Here is a 19,837-nt window from a genome sequence, read left to right as displayed (position 1 = left end):
GCTGTGTGATAGCATCGTGTATCTCCAGCCGGGTCCAGCCACAGTGGCTCTACCAGCTACGGTACCTTTGAAAAATGTATGCCTCTTATGGCCAGGATGAAGAATTTGGTTTTACAATCTATTAATTTTATTTTAAGTGTCTGAAGTTCCAAATACAGGGCCCGGTATCCAAAAGGCACCAGGGCTACTTGCAAATTATGACAGAATTTGATGAGAGCACGTATCAGCTCACAGACATACCGACTTGGGAGTGTGCGGCATTTCTCTTCTCTGGTGGTACCGGCACCTGACACTCCTGGTTTCATGACAACCAGCTACACCCACAGCCATCCTTATCCCTTGGAGCGTCACGCAGAAGAATCGCTATCAGTTTCACTAAAAGAAGCAACCATCAGCTAACACCAGAAGGGTTCCAGGAGAGAAAGTCATGGGACTTGGTTTTGCGTAGCAGCGAGGGAAACGAGGAATGAATAGGAAATTCCAGAACCACCATGGCTAAATCATCTCCTCCATAAATGAAATAGAAAAATCTACCCTGAGTTTAACATGCTGCTGATCGCTCCAAGTACTGCTGCCATTCAGTTGAGCCCACGGGCTCTCAAAATCAGTCACTGAGGAAGAAGTACGTCCTTACTTGGCCTTTCCTCCTCGCCCAGCTGAGCACCCAGTGCCTCCAGTTACCACCACCAGCACCCGCCGCGTTTCGTAGGCCGGATTCTCTCATTCCCACCAGCTGGCCTGGCCTAAGACTCCCCAGTCTTCCAGGGAAGAAAGCTGAGGGGGAGAAAACATTTTGCTTTGCTACCATTTCATTACATTCCGCACCTTTTATTCCTTCCGAAAAAACATTTGCTTGCTACCTACCCCCTTTTATTGAAGTTTTAGTGGGTTTATTTTTTGAGAAGATATAAAAGAAAGGTCAGTACAAGGAAATAGTAAAGGACAGAAGATGAGTGTGGATGATAAACAGCTGGTCTTTCCAATCAGCTTGCTGCACGCACTAAAAATATGCACCACCAAACATCTCCAGATGAGGGACAAGGACAGAAGGACATGCAGGGGACTGGGCTGAGAATAAAACGTGATACAGCCTTCAGGTTTCTGGCAAAATTTATACGTGTGCAACCCTTAATTTATAAGAACTTGGGAGAAGCCAGCAGCCTACAAGTTAACATTTAAAAAAAAACGTTAATTCATGTCAAAAGAACAATTCTACTTCTTTTCTTTCCCCACTCTAAAATTGTTTTAAGGAACCCAAATTAAAAGGATTTTTCTTTTCTCTACCCTTTAATATTTGTGCCTTTCTACTGCTGCTGGTAAAAATTCCCAGGAACAGCTTCATCGCCCTTTTGCCAGGATGAACGCTGGGCAAAAAGTCCTCGGAACTCACGCTGAGCAGAAAAAAAGTGCCTGCATCCGACTGGACGCAACCAGCAATTGCTGGAAAGCACGAGATGACACGCAGCACAGCCACGCTGCCAACATACGGCAATCCCGAGGGGACCGTGCCGTCCCAGACTTCTGCCCCGGGGACCTGCAGGAGGCCCCGCGAGGAGGCCGGGTCCTCGCAGCCTCCTGCACTGCACAAGACCTCGCTAACAGGCGAGGGGAAGCGTCGGGGCCGCTGAGACACCGACCCTGTCATTCCCTGAAACCGAGAGGCAGGAGCCAGCCCCGCGCGCCACGGAGAGCCCCTCGGCGCTCGCGGTGTAAGACGAGGAGCTGATGATAAATGTTGGCTCTTGGTTGGAGGGCTCCTTGCTGTAAGAGCACTTGTGAGCAGTGGTGAGTGGGCACTGAAGCAATCAGCAGCTCATTTCAGCGAGGCGGGCTGAAATTTAGAGCTTTGTGCCTCGATCTCCTCTAGGTTGCCTGAGTTAGGAACATATGCGGTATTTTTGTATTTTTCTTTCTGCATCCAAAGTTAAATGATGTAAAAGCATTTTAAAACAGGAACTAAGTTCACAAAGCGGGCTGACACTTCGGCACAGCCCGAGCTATTCTCGTTTGACATGAGCTGGTTTACTTCAGATTCCCTCCAGCGCCCCTCGCAGCTACAGATTTCTTATTGTGTTTTTTAGAAGTTTAGTTTTCCATCCTCAAGTCTTTTTTTGTGTGCATCCAAATATGCCTCCTGTTTGCTAGCTGGCAGCAACGCGACTGCATTTCTCATTTAAGTTAGGTCTGAACCAGTAACTTATATTTGAATTGTACTCAGTTTGAGGTTTGTGAAATTCCCGACTTGGATTGCTCGTCTTGAATCCAGTTTTGGTTTTATGTTTCAAACAACGTTAGAAACAATAGCTCTTTAAACCCTGGAACACCCTGTCATCTGCACGGAGAGGAAAGGTTATTGCGTCTTTGGGACTAACATTATCAAAACCATTCAACCCCTGTGACGTCCCTCGCCCCCGCCTGCTGCACCAGCATTTCTCCAATGTGCCGACTGGGTTTTTACTCCTTGCTCTGCAGGCTCCCAAACCATGCCCCGCTCTCATCCCCTCTCACATACAGACAAAACCTGCGTTCACGGCCTGGAGCCACGTGCTCTGCCCAGCACCGACAACTTGTGGCACGAACTTTTTACAGGTTTGATGGCAACGAAATCCCAGCACTGGTTTCCATTTGCCTGGTTTGTGCTTTGGTAACATTACCTACGCTTCCCAGCAGGTGCTAACATTTCACACAACCTTCCCCACCACGAGAGGAGCCAAGGCCTGGACGACAACGTGGGTTTTGGAAAGCTCGGGCTGCGGCACGGCAGCAGAGCCGCTGCATGGCTGAGCGCCGCAGCCGCTTCCACTCGGCGCTGCCACCGCGCTCCGTCCTCTGCGCAGCCCGCACGGGTGAACGCAGCAACTCGCTAATTGCCAAGGTCATTACCTGGTCGTTAATGTGACACACGGCGAGGTTCTGCTCGTCACAGGAACAGGCCACGCGGATGTATTTCAGCCAGTTCCCAGCTCCGCTCTGGCTAGCATCAATGCAGAATTTCTCATTTCCCAGGTCATCAGCAATCTGCAGAAGAACAGGAGGAAGAAACACATGGGTCATCTGATATCAAACGGTAGATGCAGAAAGAAGAAAAAAAGGCGAATTATTTGCAGTGCAGGTTTCCCAACAAGAAATAGCACGGCGTGAGCTGGCTGGCAGGTAAAACTGATAAAGACATATGGCAAACCTAAAAGCAGCTCTTCAGCCATGATCACAAGTTCCTGGTTAGAAGAACCTCCAAGGACCTCTATCAGAGTTCTCCATGAGTAACCGGCTCAGGATTACACTTGTTATGGAGGCAAAAGCACGCTTCTAGTGTTCACATCAGCTTAAATAATCAAAACAGATCAACTTCTCTGAACTGCATTCGTTTTAATGACACGGCCCTCAAACCGCTCCATGCTGCCAGCACCTGCGGCTCCAAGCCCTCCCGGAGGTCCCTTGGCATCACCCAGAGGTCCCCGAGCACCACATGGAAGTCCCCGAGCACCACATGGAGGTCCCTGAGCACACCTGGAGGTCTCCAAGCACACCTGGAGGTCCCCAAGCACACCCGCAGGTCCCCACCTCCTGCGCCTGCCCAGCAGACGTGCCTGGCCCTCCCACCTCCAGCACTAACCCCTGATCTCAAGCTACTTGCATTAAACTGGACAAAGGGAAAATCACGTCATCAGTCCTCAGCTTATTCCTCCCAATTCACACCACGGCACTGAAGCTTCAGGGAAATCCTGCCTTTTCTCCCAGAATGAGTGTTTGGATGGGGTAGAACTGGTAGGAGGAACAACCCTCCCTGTGCTCAGCGTCATTCCCACCCTGCCTGGGAACACCCTGGCTGCTGCTTACCAGCCAGACCTAGCGGATTTAGCTAAACTGATAGGCCCAGTCTTTGCTAACAGTAAAGCACAGAAGGCCAAGCTGTACTAGAAAAATGCCCAGGATTATTTTATCCCAGTGCAGTGAGTTTCAGCACCAAGCCTGCGGGCTGCCCACGCGCTTCAGCTCAGCTCCCTGCTGCGCACGCCCTGGGCTCAGGCCGCGAAGCCCGGCTCGCACCCGGAGCTTTGCAGGCATCGTTCCCGCGTGTTCAGCCCACGCTTACTCAGGTTTTTCCCCGCACTGCTCAGGGGCTGATACTGTGGCTTTACTTAGCATGTCGGTCCCGGCACAGGTTTTTCTGGGGTGCTTGTGAAAACACCCAAGTGCTTCACAGCCACTGCAGCTCTGCTTGTAGCACACCCGTGAGGGGTTCCGAACAAGCTCATTTACAGCCCAAGAAGTAAGATGCAGAGATGTACGCTGGACACCCCAGGTATTTTTGCATGCCCCTCGGGTGCTGCCCTCAGCCCGTTTCTCAGGCCAATTCCCACGTCCTGCACTCGAGCCGAGCCCCACCTGGTGCTGGTGCAGAGGTGAGCACACGGCTGCTCTGCGGAGCAGGGAGCTGAGAGCTGGGCATGCAGGCGGCGAGGAGCACGCCATCAGTGGCCATTTCAGGCAAATTTGCCTTCGATGACTTCCTCAGGACACCGCAGCAGAAGCAGCGACTGAGTTTAGCTTTCAGTTCAACTGTCTTGGCCACGAAACATCATCCTTCCCCTTCCAGAAAGCCCTGCCTTGTTCATTCCTCACATTCCAGCTTCCAGAATAAATAAAACAGGAGTTGCAGAGGCAACGTCCTTTGCCACGGTGCCCGGGTTCGCTCCTAGAGCGGAGCTGCTGCAGATGGAAGCACGCTCCCCGCTACGAGCAGCGGCTGCATCGCGAGACGCTGCCTGCTGGCAGCCGTGTAAAAGTTATATGAGCAAATTCGGGTTGATGTGAGCAAATTCTCAGTTGCTGGTTTCACTTTCGCCTCGTTCCGCTTCGCCGTCAGAGCAGGCAGCGGCCGCCAGCCCCTCCTCGTGCCCATGCACGGACACACGCAGCCGCTGCTCCTGCCGGGGCCCTCGGAGGTTTTGGGGCAGAGGAAGGGGTAAGGGACGCCTCCCGGAGAGCAAGCACAAATCCTTCACCATTTCCCAAAATGTCACCCAGTGCCATGGGTTTGTTCCAGGTTTGGAATTTATGTCCAACGTTAAACGTACATAAAAACCAAACGGAAGGTGCATCCCACGCAGAGGGCTTTTACAAGCGTGTTTCACTGCTGTTTGCTTTTTATTTTTACATAGGTGCTTTCCTCAGAACTGGCTGCATTTGTTCAGGGACCTCCGCTTTCCAGAACCACCTGCACGTGCTGAATTTACCCTCCCGTGACTCCGAGGGGAAGCGAGAGCACACGAAAGCCCCTGCTCTGCCCTAAGAGGGCTCTCTCCATGCCTGGTACTTTGCAGCTCTACTCCTAATTGTACAGGCCTGGTACAAGGCCGTTCCGTCAGAGGAAGCTGATGAGGGGGGTGTGGACTTTGCAAGAAAAAATGAAAAAAATAAAAGCGTTCCTAATGTGCGTTGAACAACTGTACCGAGTTTACTCAAGCTAAAATAACAGTAACTTCTGTTTTATCTCAGGGAACCTCTAGGAACATGGAGGCTGACTAAAGCTGCTGACTGCTGCTAAGATGAAAGCTCTCGCCCTGGCCTCGCTGACCCCAAATTAGCGACGGGCAGTGGGCAGCCAGGCGGCACCTGCGGGGACACACCTCACCGGGAAGGGGTAACAGCTCCCAAGGAAATTGTTTGGAAAACAAACCCAAGTGTCCATGTTCGGCTGCTGGTTGGAAGCCATCGAACAGTTTGGGTGTGCAGCCCGTAGGTTTTAACAGTTGAATAAGCAGCACCCGGACAACCTCCCAGTACCATTAGTTTGTACAGCAGCCATCAGCGAGATGGCAAATCCCATCTTGGTTTACAGCCATATGTTGCAGGCGCCCTCTTTCATATTCTGGAGTTATTTAGGTGCAGATGCTCCAGATAGCTCTGGAGAAACCAGAATTCAGCTCAAATTCACCAACTGCTTTGCAGGCCCCCCGCACCAGGCTTGCCAGCCCTGCCTGAGTGAGGTCCTGTCTTAGCTAAAAATCACCTGAAACTCTGTGGTTTCATCTGAGTGGAGCTTTAGCACCCAAACTGGGGGTGTGACATCTCACAGATCAGAATGAGAAAGAACGAGTCTGTACAAACCCTGAGAACTCGAGCCCCTGTTTTTCTCACACACTCACTGTACTCTGTAAATAAAACAAAGTCTCACGAGCCGAGGCCCGGCAGTGTCCCTGGAGGGCTTTTTGCACGACGCTGTCCCTTACACTACAGCACGCCTTCCTTGTTTTCGGTGCAGAACCTCTGGAAAAACAAAAACTGGAAAATAAAAGGGCTGTCACAGAGGCAGAAGAGGCAGATCATCGGCAGCAATGCACCTGCCAAGCAGCAGTAAGTTACCGCTTGCTGGCTGACCGCAGTGAAATAGGTATAAAAGTTCTCCCATCCCATTATGTATAGAAGGAAAAGGCATTCTTTTTGCCATGTGAATTTCCTGGGACTCATGCTAACACATCTTTACTTTGCAATTGCAACTGTAACAGCAGACAGCCCTACACCGTGGCAGTCTTCCATGTCCAGATTTATCCAGCTCTCTAATTTTCAAGGAACTTCATCTGCCTGATTAAAACCTTTTTTTTTTTTCCCTGTGCACCCATGATCCTGCACGATACCTTAAATGTTAGTTTTCTAGGATGTTTCAGTATCTGTCCAACAAAATGTCAAGCTGCCAGAAAAGGACGCTTTTTCTCAGGCGTGGTGAGATTCGGCCCCTGTAAGCACCTGCTCCGAGTGCTGCCGGTCCAGCTCTTTGTGGTTGACACCTCGAGCAAGATAAAGATCACATACACACACTTTTCTCTATATGAAATGTACATCATAATTTAAAAAATACTAAAAAACCCAACACTAATTGCAAGTTATTATCCATGATGTCATTTTACCTCTGTCAAACACGTGTCCGCACAAATAATTTCCTGAGCCCCTCTTTCCCCTGCCCTAAAAAACTCCAGAAAAACAAACCGAAACCTTTTACCACATCTTCTTCCAGTTTAGACCAGAAGGAAATCAGAAATTTCCTCTGCCGAAATTCTTCAAACCAACTGTTTACAAGTCACTGTCAGTAACAAAAAAGATTTTCGGTTTGAAGGCTTGTTTTTGGAATGCACGTAAATGATTCGGTCGTGGGTGTTTTAGAAGAAGCACGACCAGCACCGAGAGGTAACTGATGCTCCAAACAAGTCCAAATGCAGAAGGAAAAGGGATTAAAAAAAAAAAAAAAAAGCTACAGAAAACCAAAACGAAGCCAGAAAATCACACAGTCACACGTGGAATTCGCAGGAGTCGGAGCTGGTGGCGCTGAAACGTTCGTTGTACTTCTGCTTGCTCTTTGTGCTCAGCCCAGCTCTGACATCAGCGAGGTTGCACTGAGGCATCTCGGAGGGGTAATTTGGCTCAGACATTAAAAGACATTATCAGAGAAGAGGAAAAAGAGAATAAAGGGGGGAGAGTAAGGAAAGGGAAGGGAAAAGAAGTTTAAAATTAGTAATCGGTAATACTTTTAATACCAAACCCCATCATCTATCGGTGTTGCGGTCACTTTCAGGACAACACACGTTACCATCTGCATTACCTACAGCCTGAACTGCGGCATCACGGCCCCCAGAGCCGTGCCCGGGGCAGGAGCACGTTTGGCTGCCTCGCCTTTTCCCTGAGCTAATCTCCAGGCGGTCTGGGACAGACAGACGTATGCACTCGTAGATCTGCTGGAAAAATCAGCTTTCATCTGGATTGCAGCCTGTGGGCACTCTCATCAAATTCAGCACTGCGACAGCACTTCCAGTGCCTCGCCGCCCTCCGCTCAGCCTGATCCATCCATCCTTCCATCCCATCCCATCCCATCCCATCCCATCGCATCCCATCGCATCCCATCCCATCCCATCCCATCCCATCCCATCCCATCCCATCCCATCCCATCCCATCCCTTGCTGTGGGTTTCTCATCGCCTTTTTTCTTTTTTTTCATTGACCGCGTCAAACCAAGTTCATCTTTTCCCCCTTCCCTCTGCTGCAGATGGCAAGCCCCGGGCGTACGCTGGATTTATGACCCCAAGCGCCTCCCTGCTCTTTTGTCTTCATCCAAGAGTTCTCAGCTCCGCGTCCCGGCTGGTAGCGGTGCCACGATTACGTTTTGCTGAGGCATTCGCTATCCTTTCACGGAGCGCTGTCTCTTTTCCCACCCCGAAGCCCCCATCCCTCTCCTCTTCAGTCGGTTTGGTTCGGACAGATGCCCCTTCGTGCTCGTTTGGATGACGAGTTTTTAACCTGGCCCGCTGCGGACACACGAAGCTTGGACCCGGACCCAAACGCTGGCTGTGGTCGTGGTTCGGGCTCATCTCGAGCCAGCCAAGAGGAAATGGCTGTCACGGTCCAGGGCTCGCTCTGCAGCTTCATCTGCTTTCTGCTGCACAGCCTTCGGGACTCGAATCCAAAGGGCTCATTGATCTTGCGAAGGCTCTGTCTCATAATTTATTAAGATCAGAGATGCTGAGTTATGAAGCAAAAGTTATGGAAAAATTCTCTTGAACATTAACCATTTTTTTTGCACATCATTTGAGGTTTCCTGCTTCTCTAATTTGTGGGCTCTCTGTTGGGTTGTTTCTTTCACGTTTTAATGGGCAGAGTCCAACATTTGGCCTCCGCAGAGGTGTGCTGTAGGACTGGAATGCCTAGGGATCTGTCGTCAGTTAGCTTAATGGATTCCTAGTGTGCATGAAGAAACGAAGCAACCATGAGTTTGCCATCAGTGACCCAGCGTCCTGTTGCTATAACATCCCTCCCCAGAAGCCGAAAGTGTAATAAACCTTCTCATCCCATAGTTGCAGGATCTGCCTTTGACAGTTTGGCTGATGTACGCATTTTATTTGGCAGGAGTTAGAGGGAGATTTTTTTCCCCCCCTTTTTTTTTTCTGCTTTTTGCTTTTTGCTTTAATGACCCACAAGCTGATTTAGAGCAATAAACTGTTGCCATGAAGTTTTGTTGTGTTTCTTTCAAATAAAGGGGAGGGAGGGATCGCTACAATTTATGACTTTCAGAAGTAAGTGAAACAGAAAGTCCATTCTTGCCTCAAAATGAAGAGAAAAAGATTTCATCCAGAGAAACACCTCTGTCAATGTGTAGACACGAAGCCTAGATGGAACTCATAAATTCAGCACTCTGCCTGCAATTAACCAGGCTTCCTGGTGATTTGACAAAGAGTTAATGAGAAACGTGTCAGACAAAACCAGGTCACAGCACAGGGAACCGATGGGAGCAGCAGCCGAGCCAAACCCGGCCGGGCTGGGGCCGCAGGAGCAGCCCCGGGGGCTCAGCGGGCGCCGCGCTGCGCAGCGCCCGGCAAGCTCCAGCTCCTCCAGCTCACGGCCAGTTCCCCTGCCAGAGCAAACTGGTGGTAAGGGAGCGGGGGCTGGAGAAAATACTGCTCCTCTACAGCCTGCGCTTTGACCCGTGGCGCTATTAAATGACCGCAGGATCAGAAAACGACGACATCCTCAGGTGCCAAGAGCCTGAGCTGCTCAGACACGGGGGCGGCTCGGAGGAGACGAGGAGGAACCTTTCAGGATCTCCTGCCGTGGAAGAAGCACCCTGAGGCCCCGCCAGCACCCGAGGTGCCACGAGCGGGGTGACCCGGACAGAGGGCACGAGACCGCTTCCAAAGAGCACGAGATGGCACGGAACCAAGGCTGCTCCCCCGAAACGCCCCGCTCCGTTTCCAAAGCCAAGGAGCCTGGATTGCGGCACGGGCTTTGCACGCCTGAATTTCGGGAGCGCACCTGAACCACACAGAGCCTTCCGAAGGGCCTGCCCGTGGCCAACCGCTGCTGCCAGCGAGCGCGTCCTACCTGCCAGCCAGCTCTGCGGGAGGAGGCGAGCCGCGCAGAGCCGCAGCCCCGTCCCTCGGCATGTCTGAGGGCAGCTGAGCCCCAGGTGCGGGTGGGCCGGAGCCGGCACGCGCAGAGCCCCGCAGCACACCCAGCAGCCGCAGGAGCGATGCGGTGCTCTTACACCGCCCGCGGCTCCCACGGGTGTGGATCTCCACGGAAGCATCTCGTGCTCCACAAAGCGGTGCGCAGCGGGCACCGTGGGGTTCGGGAGCCTCGAGGCTGAGCACGCGGGACGTCAAGGGAGGCGCTGCCGCCGCTGCTCCCCGCCGCTGCGTGGAACCGGCCCCATTCCCCGGTGCTCCCCTCCCCGCAGCCCCCGGCCCCGTGCTCGGGGAGGGCGGCGAGCGGAGCTCGCGCAGCACCGGATCCCCGCGCAGAGAAACGCAAAGATGTCAAAACAGAAGAAGACTTTCAAGATGATGGCAAGCATTTATCTCAACAAAAGCTCATTTTTCACCAGTAACGTAATTCATACCACGCTGATTTAAATTAAACAGTAAACCGTAAAAAATTATGCTTGAATCAAATCACAGGGTTGCCTCAGATATTGTACACACAAGTCAAGAAAGGGATTTCCAGTTCTTTGTAATATATACACACTAAAACTTTGAAGTTTTCCTCCCCACAGAAAGAGCTCAAGACATCACACTTTCGTATTACACTTCGTTTCGACCCATTTAAAAAAATATTAATGAAGTTCTAAAAGCTTAGTAGATAAAAATAAATGGGAAATTGAGAGAAGTCTGGATCTGATAAACAACAGGCAGACTACTCGCAGGCAGATGAGGCTTTCCAGGACATTTAATTTCCCTTTAATTAGGAAGAGGGAGCAGAAGCAGGAGGTCCAGCAGCCCTGAATTTCCACCAAAACAGACCTGGCTTGCAAGCACCTCGCAGCTCCTGCGGGGGTACAAAGCGCTGTAGGGTACGATTGGCCTGGTGCTGCTTGAAAAGGGAGATCTGGCACCAAAACGGCTCCCTCCAAGGAAGGAGGGCCACTAGCCACGGGCAAGCAGGACCAGAGCAGCGCTGCTGGCAGCAACACGCAGGCCCAGAAGCCGAGCAGAACCCGACTGCAGCCAGGCTGGAACAATTCCCGATCCCAGCTTCTCCCGGAGGCCCCTTGCTACTTGAGCTCTCTCCCGCCGGCTCTCCCCGCGCCCCAGCTACATGAGCTTTGCTGCGACTCCCAAAGCCCCGCTGAAGGCACTGCACAACCAGACACGTGAGGGCTTCTCCGTGCGCTTCCCGAAGCGGCACCCTGCTCCGTCACACTGGGAAAAACCTCGGCCACCTCCGCCCGCAGCGAGGTGAGGGGGCTGACGGCTCCAGGATGCTCGCTAAGCAGAACCTCTGGTTTGTCATCGCCCTGAACGCGGCCGTAGGACGCCACGTTTTAGCCTCCTTGCTCTACGAGCCGGTTGTAGGCATCTCAGGGATGCACGGCCTGGGGGAATGCTGCTGTTTTCGGACACGCGCCCGTGCTTTTTGGAGACGGTGAATGTCTGCAAACAGCCCCCGCCTGGTGCGAGGTGCCAAAGAAATACGAAGGCGAGGCTGCCCTCCCAGGTCACCTCCCCTCGGTGCCTGCCCGGTATTCGCGAGGCCGAGTGTGGTGGCACGGTGGAGATGCCAGCCCCATCGGGTCTTTTGGTCGAGGTACCCGCAGAGGTGCTGCTGAGGGCCTAAAATGAACATTTGTGTTCAGAAGTCACAGAGACCCGCTTCTGACGGAGCTGAGGCGAGCGTTGCACATCCTCGTATGCAGGACAACGGATGCACTGCAAAACCATTTCTTTTTGCAAATACTGCAAGCTAGGAGGCTGGGCTGCAAAATCACACGGTTGTCTTAAAATGGATGAGATGATGGAAGAACTACTGCTGCATTCTTTTTCCTTTCTTTTTGCTTTCCAAGCACGCTGTCTGTAATTAGTCAGCCCTGGGATTCCCCTCGGCAGTTAAGAGACCTGAGGTCCTGTCCCGATCCCTGCTTCCAGGAACAGGGGCCGTACACTAAGCGCTAGGAGTGGCAAGATGTGCATCACCTGGCACGTCCGAAACCAGACCGAAGAAACCGGCTCCTTCCCCTTACTCGTTCCCAAAAGGTGCTGCCCCCGCAAGGAGCACGCAGCTGGCCTTAGGAACGGTTTCTGATCGGCTTCTTCAGGCGTGTGCTGGGTGCGTGGCTGGGCCGGCGTGCACGGAGGTTCCTGCCGCTTGTTTTAAATCATTCCTTATTACTGCGACTTTATTTTAATAACGTTTTGGGAACGGAGCTGTGGAACACCACTAACATGCAGGCCTCTTCAGAGTGATTTACTGAAGGCGCCCGGGTGCCAAAACCATTTGCCGCATTTTACACGCTGGCCAAAAAAGTAGCAGAGACTTCAAATGCCCATTCATACCGCTAATACCGGTTGCAGAACGCCAGCCTTTTCACAGCCCTAGCGAAGTCCCCTGAAGGACCTGCCATGGGAAGGCCCACACGGAACAACGCCGTCCTGGGGGCTCTCACCTGCCTCTTCCCGACTTCTCGCCAGCCGTAGGCTAAGAGTTTTAAAAATTGAATTAGGCGAAGGCCCAAATTCACCAGCAGCAACATACCCGGTGCAGAGGGCCATTATCCTCCCTCCCGTCTCACATCGCCGCATGTGCCGGCAGCCAAGCAGCCCAGCGATACTCATCTGGAAGCGCATTCCTGTTCGCATATTAGCTTTAAATGCCCTGAATTTACGGGCCAAAAGGGTGCACGTTACCAGCGCTTTGGCCATGACCTTACGCCTTCCGAGCAGAGATTTTTAAAAGCAAAGACCCAGAGCAAAGCCCTCCCGTCCCCGGGCTGCCGTGAGCGCAGCTGCACCGAGGTTTCATTTACACAGGAAACCCCCCCAGAGGTGCCACAATCGCGCGAGGAAGCACAGCCCTCGGAACCTTTCTTATCAGAAATGAGCAAGGCAGCTGCTTTGCAGACTATTCTCGTGCTCTTTAGAAGGTGTGAAATAGATGAGTCTGTGAACCGGGTTGGCACTGAGCGAAAGAATGAAAGGATATTATAGGTTTCCCTCCTGAACGCAGCTGATCAAAAACAGGAACAGCAGAGCCCTGTTTAAAGGGCTCGGAAAACAAAGCAGCCATCTCGCGCCGAGCCAACGAGAAATTTCCTCTTGATGTAGTAACAGCGTCCTGCTCACCTCTCGCAAAGCCGAAACGTGTGATTTCTTCAGAGCTGGTATTTACCGAAAACATCACCAAAAGAAGGTGCAAAAACGAGGCGCCCGCAGCCCGCGCACCCGTCCCACAGCAGCTCGGGGGGCTCCGGCCCCCCTGAGCACCGTCCTGCACGCACGCTGCCGCTGATTTGTGCCCGGTGCACACGGACAGCCCGGCACGAAGGCAGGAGGTGCGCTGCTCTGAGCTCAGGGCGGCGAGCAGGGAAGCGGCCGGGCTTATCCCATCTGTCTGCCTTGCAGCGTGGGCAGCAGGAGTATTTGCTGAATTACAAAAGCAAGGTAGAGAAGGAGAATCTCAGAGCGCTGCTAGAGCATCTGCTCGCGGGCCAGCTCGCCTCCCGGGGGAGATGAGATCGTTCATGTGCTCAGCATCTTAACGGAGAATTTCCTCCCTTCATAACTCTTGTGCACAGCTCGTCTGTAACACCGGCGTCACCAGAAGGAGAACCTGGGACACCGGGGCTGGACATCTTTGCACCAAGTGAGCCGTTTCCGCACCAGAAAAAAACCTGTTTTTGGAGTCCCTGCCTGCCTGAAGATACCAAAGGTCTCCTACAGAAGGGAGCAGCCCTCTGGCAGCTGCCTGCGAGTCAGCATCAGTCTCACTCGACAGATGCACACAAACAAAACGAGCAAAGCCATTTCCCTTCGAACTCCCAGGCTGAGCACGGTGGTTCTGCCCTCTGACACAGGGACTCAGGCCGTAGCAGGATTCTGGGGCACTCGTTTCCCAGCAGCAGCTCAGGACCGAGAGCACCCCCACTAGCTTCACAGCCTGGCAGCCAGCAGAGGCTCCGAAGCCTGCTCGGGTACACTTCGAGTGCGCGAAGGCAAGAGTGCTGGGGCTCGGAGGCACTGGGGCTGGTCTGTGCAGCCCCGGGGCTTTGGGACTCGTAATGGGGCTGCGCAGGCCAGCAGGCTGGGCTGGAGCTGCCCACGGACCCCAGCATCCCCCACACATCCGTGACCATCCACCAGCCCTCCTCCGAGAGGCTTCCAAACGGCCCCAGCCCTGGTGCCCCCCGCGCTGGGGGCAGCCGCAGCCCGGTCCTGTCCCCCCGCTTCTGCCTGTCCCTGCTGGGCTCCTGGCACAGCCCGGGCTCGTCCCGCCGCTCGCTGTCCTCTTGGCAAACGCCTTCCTTTTGGCACTGCATCCTTCCAAGAAGCTTCCTGTTACCCTCTCTCACACAAACATGTGGAAATCTCTTTTTTTTTTCTCTTTTTTTTTTCAAGCAAGCTCCAGAATTCTTCGGGCCCCAACTTGTTGCTCCTTTCAAAGTGACAAGCAACGAGGGGCTGATCCAATTATTTCCCTCTAAATCTTGGTGACCGGACCTCTCCGCAGCCAGACAAGTATCTTGTCTGCCACCGCGAACTGAAACCCTCGTTATAAGGATGTGCAAGGGTCAATTGCGCAGTCCCAAGTGCCGCCCGGGTGAACTTTACCCCGAGCCAATTCACCTACTTATGAAACGATGTCTTCCAGGGAATTTATTCTAATGATAAATCTGCCCTTTGAATACGCTGAGCGACTCCGTTTCAAAACCCCCAGCTCAGACCTCAGGGCAGCTCGGGGTCAGGAGAGAGCGGAGCAGAACGATGCCCGGCCGGAGGCGCGGCGGTGCCCAGCCGAAGGTCCGCAGATGCCTCCGCTCAGGTTGTTTTACTCAGGCGATTCCAGCACATCTGGTTCTCTCACAGAGGGTCTCAAAACAAAACACGCCCTGACATACCCTGCATCTTGCAGTGCCTGAGCACGTCAGGTTTGAGTTAGGGAGGTTCTGATAACCCCCGCGCAGAATCGCTTATCTTCTGTGGACGATTTTCACAACTCCTAGAGGCACGGCTGAACAACCGAAGCCAACATTTTGCATTTTGATCCGCCCTCCAATCCAACAGGAAAAGACTCCTTCTGGTTTTAAAGGGAGTTTTTTTGAAGCCAAATAGGAAGAGAAAAATAAAGATGAGTATCAACCTCGTACAGGGATTTTCTCAACTACCAGAAAGTCAGAGGGCCATCCAGAAGGCAGAGCCGAGGACGGCAAGCATCAGGCATCTGCTCACCAAACCGGCCCCACGCAGCATGGGAACGTGCCTGTGCTGTTGGAATAAAGGACTGCATCAGCCCCCGCAGGCCGGGAGAGGGATCCCGCACCCTACCTGGGCCACTCCTTCCCACCTGCTAAGCAGGAAAATGTTTGCTCCTTGTACAGGGTTTGCTCATTATTGGGGTTTCGGCATCGCCACCATGACTGCAGCACGTGAGCACCTCCCCAGAATGCTTGCAAAAAAATCCCACTCGTGTCAAACACGAGACAGGACGCAAGGCTAAATGCCTGCAAAAAGAGAGCAGGATTTTTGTTAATGGGATGGGTGGGACAGAAAAGGACACTGTTTTCTCAAGTCGGCTCTCAGGCACTCTAACTGTGAGGATGGTTTCCCCTTCTTTCCAAAACTAACACCCTTCCTCCAGTGAAATACTGCTGGGAAAACATTTCAAAGACTTCAGGTATTAGAAAATCCACTTGAAAGTAATCTGAAAGTCTTCTTCATTAACAGAGACACTTTTCTGAGGCAGCTTCTTAGTCTGAAGCTGTAAATCAGAGATTATAGCATGTAGGCTGCAAAAACTCCTTCAAACTGCAATAAAAATTACTAATTTAATGCTAAGTAGGAAGCACCGTGTCACATTTCCAAGCAGTTCTTTAGCACACAAAACCATTGAAACATATGGCGAAAACAAGAACATTGTCTTCATTCCCTTTGCACATGCCCCCACAGTAAGCCCAAGCCACTCCACAAGCCTCGAAATGCTGTTGAAACAGTTTATTAAGACCTAATCCTACAGCCTTAAAAAAATCTAATAGTGCAGTATTTCCACGGTATAAATGATTTCTGTCTCTGTCTGGCAGCCCCGTGAGTTCTCCAAGGATGAACATAAATTCAATTATACCAAATTAAATCTGAACACGCATAAGCCGCATAACATTTTAATTGGGGCTGTTCTTAACTTTTTTGGAAGAACTATACAACAGCGGAGCCTACCAGGATGATACGACACACATGCTTTTCTCCCTTGCGCTGCCTACTTTTATTAATTACTCTGGCAGAGACATATTTATATTGATGCTGTCAGTGTGTGAATAAAACCTCATGGACAAAAATGGTTTAATTAAAGCAGAAAAACGGGGTTTATGGGTGGTTAGCAAATCTGTTCTTCAAAGTCAGTAAAACTTTCATAAGTGATTAGATACAAATAAATCCTAGGAAAACGTTTGCACCAAACACGTCTCATATTATTGTAAAAAAGACCTAAGCAGGAGCACGAACCCAATAATCTGTTGGCTGGAACCCTCGAGGGTGATTTCTGTATGGCTCCAGCTCTCAATTCTTCTCTTTCACTCTGTTTGGATTAACAAAGCCACCTCTTCCGCCCCAAACCGCTCCGCTGCATCGCGAGAGCTTCAGAGGAGCAGCCAGGACAGGCGCACGAGCCTCACCCTCTGCTCGGGGAAGGCGGGGAGCCCGATGCTCTGAAGGCGCTCCCCCAGCGCTCCTGGATCTGTCCCTTCCCAGGGGAGCCTCCCAGTGGGATGGGGCTTCACCCATCCCGTGCTGGGGACGGCCGGCGGGCACCACTGAGCTCGCCATCCCTGGCATGGTTCTTGGGCAGAAAGGAGGCCGTCAGCGGCCACAGACGTGCTTGGAAATGCCTCTGGGGATGGCAGGAAGCTTGGCAGCGCCGTGCTGGGCACCTGTGGCCGGGCAGTGACCGCGCCGGGGAAGCCAGAGGCGCAGCGACGAGGAGGGTGCTGCAGACCCGCGGCCCTCCTGGGCACAACGCGCCCTTTGTGGACGGACAATCCTCCACGGAGACGGTGCTCCGGGCCAGGCTGCGCCATAGATGTAGATCTCACGTTCTAATCAATAAAAATAAATACCTGACCTCAAGGAAAAGATCCTTCGTTTGACACTCCCGGTCCGTCTTTATACTTCAAGCGCAGTTTTTACTGGCCGGGGTCCAGTTATCCTATGGTAATGTAACAGTCTTTTTCTTTATGCGAACAAAAGTCCTTTTCTAGTCCGAAGGGCCGCCGAGTTTATCCAAATACTCTCAGTTTCCTCCCAGCCCCCCCTGGAAGCGACCGGCTCCATCGGAGGACACTTGTCCCCCCGGCAGGACGCGGCGCAGGGCTCAGCCCCCCCCCGCCCCGCTCCCACCTGGCGGCACCGCGGGCAGAGCATCCGCGCACGGGGCAGCCCCGCCGCCCCCCGGCACGACCGATTGGAAACGCTAAATAGTCTTTTCCATGTTTCTACATCGGGTCTGATTTTGGCTAAGCCCATCCAGTCTGTTAGCAGCTGCCAAGCGCATGAAGTAATGAGAAAGCATAGGGAGAGAAAGCTGACTTCATTCCAGCCGCGCTGCGGCTAACACACCCAGTATGTTCTGCGGCTGTCAGCACGTTGCTGAGGTGGACCTCATTAGCAAATCTGCCTTTAACGACCAGACGAGATGCATTCCTCCGGGCCACCTTCCCTCTGCTGCCAGCTAGCTCCAACCTGCTCATCCTCCCCTCGGCTCGGCAGCGGGCACCGCACGGCTGCTCCGCAACCGGGGCGTGCAAACGCTCCGCAGCCCTCGGGAGACACACGGCAGGGCTGGGAGGGCCTGGGCTGGGCTGCACGTGCCAAGAAAGAGGCAAGCAAACAGTGACAGCCCGGTATAAAGCAGTAGGAACACGCTGAGGACTAGAAACGTGGTGCACAATGACAGCTGGAAGGATCCGGAGTTGCCCAGCCTTGGGATCGGGCGCTGGGATTTGGTAACAAGCTCCAGCTCAGACATTAGGGCACCATCCGACAGTCAGGAGAGTGATGCGGAAAGGAAAGAGCAGCTACAGAGATTGTGGAGTCTCTGTGAAGAAGAGGTCAGAGAAATATCTGCCCAAATAGCCTGGAGATCCTGTGCTGGCTGGGAGAGGGACCGGTGGCTTCTAGAGACACTGTGATTAAATACACGGAAGTAAATAAATCAGCCGGGCCGCCTGCTTTGAATGAACAAGAACTGATTAAACTAGGGCTTTCACAGGACCCAGAGTCATTTTCAATGGGGGAAAATCCTAAGCCACAACACTGAGTGCACGGGGTCCCTCCGGACACAGCAGAGGACACCGCGGGAGGCACCGGCCGGCACCGAGAGCCCAGGGCACGGGAACGCGCCTCCTGCTCCCGTCCCCGCTCCTGACCCAAAACCCAGCCGAGTTCGGGGAGAAGAGGACAGAAAAGTGCAAAACTGCCCCTCAGAGCCCTGCAGCGACTCAAACACAAAATCGAGGCTGTGTGACCTGCGCCAGCAGCCCGATAACACAAAGCCGTGCGCTTTCATGCGCCCCGCTCACCTCTGGCACCGCCGCACGCGGCTCCCGGGCACTTACTGGGCAAACGCTGCGAGGAGAGGGGAGAGTATCCAGGGGGAGTATTCAGGGGAGAGTATTCAGGGGAAATCCTGCCTCATACTGAATCAGCACAGGGACACAACGTCTCCAACCCCTCCAAATAACCACACTGCCCCGCGACGAATGTTAAAAATACTCCTCTTTCGGAGCGTCGTTCCATTTCTGCAAGTCTTATTCACGCGATGAAACGAAATTTTCAGCAGATAAACGTCCATAAATCTCTCTGCCTTATTACACCGACTGCTGGCTAACAGAAACGAGCCCGGCTTCTCCCTGGAGCATGCGCTGCCTTTCTGACAAGGGGTTTGCAATAACATGCACAAGAACATAGCTGGGCCCGGCGCTGCAATTTCCATGGGGCCGAGTGCCACAGGTGCACTAATATAGGCATTAGTGAATGATTAGGCCTCGTAAAATATATGAATGCTGTTTCTTTAAGAAGCCATAAAATTTTATTGAGGAAAAAATCCATGTGTAAGGCTTTTGGTTCGTTTCATGCGGTCATTCAGAATTTCACTCATTTCTGACAGGACTATGATAATTAAAACTGTGGCCTGGGTCTGGTTTCTATAAAGTCCATCTGGCCTTCCGCGATGGAGAGTTTTGGAAGTATGTAATTGCCTGGGCAGCAAATAACTATTTTGCCATCCGCAGTAGTTTAATTTTGTCCCTGCAGCAGGGGAGCTAAGTCAGAGGGGCAAAAGATCATTAACGTATGGAGCCAGAAAGAGGGGCTCCCCGAGCAGGCTGCTGGCCCATATTTGTTGAAATGCTTGACACCAACGGGCCCCATTAATGCACGGGTTAGATACAATCTGTGGAAAAGGGTCTATTATAAAGGGATTATTTGGAAGTGTTCTGTAGGTGGGGGTGGGTGTGATTGAAGGACTTAAAACTGTTACATTAACCCTTAGGGCACTCCGAGCAGTAACAAACCTGGCATTAAAGGGCTGGTGTTTGTCACGATTTCTTCACTTCCCTCCTTCTCCGCCACAAGGTCAAAGAGATTAAAAACATCCATAATGTGCTCTTCTGTGCTATAAAGATGAAGCTCGTTTTCTGCCCGCTTTATGGCCGCGGCAGCTCCCCTGCCTCCCTGCTCTCACCCCGAACGGGATCATTAAAAAACAAACCAAATCCCCCAAGAAAGACGACGGCAACGACATACACGCGCGTGCTTATGTACGCTTATACGCTGAGATAGAAGCAAGCCAACAGAAAGCCAGCACAGATGGAGTGG

The 19,837-nt window shown here is 52.5% G+C and overlaps 1 protein-coding gene across 7 annotated transcripts in view; it reads right to left on the bottom strand.

Moving 5' to 3' along the window:
* The window catches only part of PRDM16 (PR/SET domain 16), a 313,405-nt gene that overhangs the window by 50,580 nt on the left and 242,988 nt on the right, over positions 1 to 19,837 (bottom strand). For 6 of the 7 annotated variants that reach the window (XM_080564622.1, XM_080564619.1, XM_080564616.1 and 3 more), the window contains one exon: positions 2,884 to 3,018. In XM_080564622.1, coding sequence (XP_080420748.1) covers positions 2,884 to 3,018 — 135 coding nt within the window. Of the gene's footprint in view, positions 1 to 2,883; positions 3,019 to 4,386; positions 5,251 to 19,837 lie in introns of those variants that run through there. The other variant, XM_080564623.1, reaches the window with a different exon arrangement.

Source organism: Anser brachyrhynchus (genome assembly GCF_964034855.1).
Source record: "Anser brachyrhynchus genome assembly, chromosome: 21".
Lineage (NCBI taxonomy): Eukaryota > Metazoa > Chordata > Aves > Anseriformes > Anatidae > Anser > Anser brachyrhynchus.
The sequence above is the reverse complement of the archived record's forward strand: the minus strand, read 5'-3'. Positions and strand labels throughout refer to the sequence as shown.